This window comes from Equus asinus, chromosome 8 (assembly GCF_041296235.1).
Source record: "Equus asinus isolate D_3611 breed Donkey chromosome 8, EquAss-T2T_v2, whole genome shotgun sequence".
Classification (NCBI taxonomy): domain Eukaryota; kingdom Metazoa; phylum Chordata; class Mammalia; order Perissodactyla; family Equidae; genus Equus; species Equus asinus.
This window is the reverse complement of record NC_091797.1, coordinates 36,700,868-36,704,906: the sequence shown is the minus strand read 5'-3', so window position 1 is coordinate 36,704,906 and position 4,039 is coordinate 36,700,868. Positions and strand designations below refer to the sequence as shown.

Genomic DNA, 4,039 nt, shown 5'->3' with positions numbered 1-4,039 from the left:
TGTGATTATGGAGGCTGGCAAATCCAAAAGTCTGCAGAGTTAATGTTGCAATTCAAGTCTGAAGGCCAGCAGGCTGCTATAGAACCAAGAAGAGCCTGTGTCTTGGTTCAACAGCTGTCAGGCAGAATTCTCTTTCACTCATGGGAGAGTCAGCTTTTTGTTCTATTCAGGTGATTGGATAAGGCCTACTCAATGACCTCACATATGGAGGTCAATCTGCTTTACTCAGTCTACCAATTTAAATGTTAATCTCGTACAGAAACACCCTCAGAGAAACGTTTAGAATAATGTTTCACTATCTGGGAACCCCATGGCCCAGTAAAATTGACACGTAAAATCAATCGTCATACTCTGGTAAAACCATTCATCCTAAAAATCGTGTTCTACTATAAATATAGATATGCAGGTTTCTCTTTGGTTAGTATTTGCGTGCTATAACTCTTGTATTCTTTTATATTTAATCTTTCAATACCTTTATGTTTTAGATAATGTAGCTCTTGTAAACAGCATATAGTTATTGTTTTTTCCTACCAGTATGACACTTTGGCCTTTTAACTGAAACATGTAATCCATTCAAGTTTAAAGTGAAAACTGATATTTTTGGGTTTAAATTTATCATATTATTTTGTGTTTTCTATTTTCCTATGTTCTTTTCTCTATTTCTTTTTATTGACTTTGGATTATTTATTATTTCTTTTTTATCTTTATTAATTTTGAATTAGACATTCTTTAACTAGTCATTGGTGGCTATGCTTGAAATAAGAAATTGCATCCTCAATTAATAAAAGTCAATTGTTGATATTTTATCCACTTCCAATGTAAGCATTTTAGGACACCCTCTAATTCGATTTAATTTCTCCCAATTTACAGACTATTGCTCTAATGGATATTAATTCTACAAATATTTTACCTTCACAGCATACTACCTTTATTATTATTTTATGCTGTACATATTCGTTTAGATTTACCCATATATTCATAATTGTCAATTCTCTTCATTCCTTCCTAGAAACCTTTCATCTGTGATAATTTTCATTTTGTCTTTTAATAATTTACTGAGTGGCACCTGGTGGTAAAACATATGAATTTTCGTTTATCTGCAATTGTCTTTATTTCACTTTCATTCTTAAGGAACATTTTGTTGGGTACACAATTCTAGGCTTCTAGTTATCTATTTTTCACACATTGAAGATATTATTTTCCTTTCTTAAGGATTTGATTCTGTTGTTACTGTTGAAAAAAATCATTTTCAGTCTTACCAGTCTTACCATTTTTAGTCTTACTTTTTGGAGGTTTTTGTTTTTCCCTTGTTTTAAAATTTTCTCTTTCCATGGTTTTCTCCAATTTCAATATGTCTGTGTATGAAATTTTTTATTTGCCATGCCTGGGATTACTTGGGTTTTTGAATAATGGATTCATATTTTCAAGTTTTGGCTATTTTTAACCACTATGTTTTCAAATATTGCTTAAGACCTATTTTTTCTACTTCTGGAGCTATTATTGTATTTAAGTTAGATTTCACAGTATTCTCTATAATTACTGCCTACTACAGCATATTGTTTGTTCTTTGAGCTTTGTTCTTGATAATATCCAGTTTCCTAATTTTCTCTTCAACCATGTCTAATCTGCTGTTAAATCTATCCACTCAGTTCCTAATTTGAGTTGTTATAATTTTCCATTCTGGAATTTCTAGTTGTATCTTGTTGATTTTCTTATACGTATGTTTGTTTTCCAGACCTTAAATTCCATTTGTAATGGTGTCTAATTCCCTGGTAAATCTTTTTTTAAAATTTTTTTTGCTGAGGAAGATTCACCCTGAGCTAACATCTGTGCCAAACTTCCTCTACTTTATATGTGGGTAGCCACAGGATGGGCACAGACAAGTGGTATAGGTATGTGCCCAGGAACTGATCCTGGGCCACTGAAGTGGAACATGACAAACTTAACCACTAGGCCATGAGGCTGGCCCTCCTGCTAAATTTTTTAATTCTGGAAATGATCTCATGGATATTGTAAGTGTATTTGTCTTATAGTCTGTTTCTGGTAGTTCAATAAGTAGAAATAACTGTGGTTATGTTTCTTTTGTCTATTATTTGTACTGATCGTTTTCACTTTTTTTTATGTACTTGTGTGTTTCCTTATCATTGATATTTTTTGGTGGGCATTTTGATAATCTTACTTTCCTCCAGAGAAGATTTTCATTTGCTTCTTCCAGGTTGTCAGGACACTCATAATCTGACAGCACTTTAATCCAACCTTAGGTGTCAGATTTTTTGTGTCATCTGCATGATTCAAATCCTGGTTATAATCCATGTGAAGACTGGTTTGCTTCTGGTCATTTTTATAACGGATGTGCAGCCCTTCAGATTCCCATCACTAAGCACAGTGCCAGTTATTAGGGATGCCCTTTCCTTGGCTAGCTCAAGATTTAACCGTTAGCCCCCTAATCTTACAAGGATGTCAAAATGTCATTTAGAACCTTAAACATTTCTTCAAGATTAGCAGAAGGCCTCACATGAAAGGGTCTCAAATGCTAATTTTGCATCTTTGTATTCTCAACTTCTACTCAGTCTTGGTTTTGTGATTCTTCGTTGCCTTTTTAGTTCACTGATATCTATGAAACATTTAAAGAATATTTCATATAGACTTGTTTAGCAGGAATGTTGGTACAAAGCAACTAGCCCATCTTTATTGCATATGAAAATTTGCAATTTACTTTTAATTTTGCTTGAGAATAATTGGCAAAAATCTGTTACTATAAGTAAGATAGACAGTTTTGTATTATATCATTTTCTCAGAAGAGAAAAGATTATACATCAAAAGAGAGGGAACTTGAAGCCTGCCACTTTCTCCCCATAACTTTCACAGCCTGTTTAATATCCTTATTCCTCAAAGAGTAGATGATAGGATTTAGCATGGGGGTGACAACACTATACAGTACTGAGATCAGCCTGTCTCTCTCCAATGCATATGTTGAGATGGGCCGTACATATGTGAAGATGGAACTACCGTAATAGAGAAGAACAATGATCAGGTGGGAGGCACAGGTAGAAAAGGCTTTTTGCCTCCCCTCTGCAGAACTGATCCTTAAAATGGTAGAAATGATATAAAGATAGGAAAGTATGATACACAAAAAAGGAGTCCAACCAATGAAGACTCCAATGGATAGTAATGCCAACTCATTGACAGAAGTGTCCCCACAAGACAAGATCAATAAAGGAGGTATGTCACAGAAGAAGTAATTGATCCGATTATTACCACAGAAGGGCAGGTGGAATGTCAATGTTGTGTGCACAACTGAATTGAGGAAACCACCAGTCCAGCATGAGGCTGCTAACTGGCCATATAGAGCCTTGTTCATAATAACTGAATACCTTAAAGGCTTACAGATTGCAATATAACGGTCATATGCCATAGCTGCCAAGAGCAAGGACTCTGACCCAACAAAAAAAATAAATGCAAAAAGTTGTGCCATGCAACCCAAATAAGAAATGCTTTTTTTCTCTGATAGAAGATGTGCCATCATCTGGGGAACATTGGTAGTGGTGTAGCAGATGTCAAGAAAAGCTAAATTTTCCAGAAAAAAATACATGGGAGTGTGTAGGTGTGGATCAGTCATGGTCACCAAAATTATGAAGATATTCCCACCTAAGGTACAGATATAAGTTACAAAGAAGATGGTGAAAAGTAAAAATTGCAACTCATTTAAGTTGGAGAATCCCAAGATGATAAACTCAAACAGAGCCGTTTGGTTTTCTCCTTCCATAATATCGCTCTGGTTTTCCTTCTGAAATTGGCAATAAAGAAGTATAGATTTCTGTAATCATGTACTGCTCCAGAAATAGTCTACAAAACAAGAAAATAAAGGTGTCACAGATGAAACTGTAAAATTATTTATCAACAAAAACATTAGATATGTTTGTAAAAATGCACAATCCCACAACAAATAAACTCTGTGCCTTAGGCAGCATAAATATAAACACATTCAGCCTTTCATCTGTAGGTAAAATCTCTTAAAATGAAGACTATAGGCAGTGTT

The 4,039-nt window shown here is 34.5% G+C and overlaps 1 protein-coding gene across 1 annotated transcript; it reads right to left on the bottom strand.

The window, feature by feature from the left end:
- Positions 1-2,809: 2,809 nt before the first annotated feature.
- On the bottom strand, positions 2,810-3,766 carry LOC106843475 (olfactory receptor 5V1-like). The gene has a single exon (XM_014860506.3). The coding sequence runs from the start codon at positions 3,764-3,766 to the stop codon at positions 2,810-2,812; it is 957 nt and encodes a 318-aa protein (XP_014715992.3).
- Between the last annotated feature and the right edge of the window lie 273 nt (positions 3,767-4,039).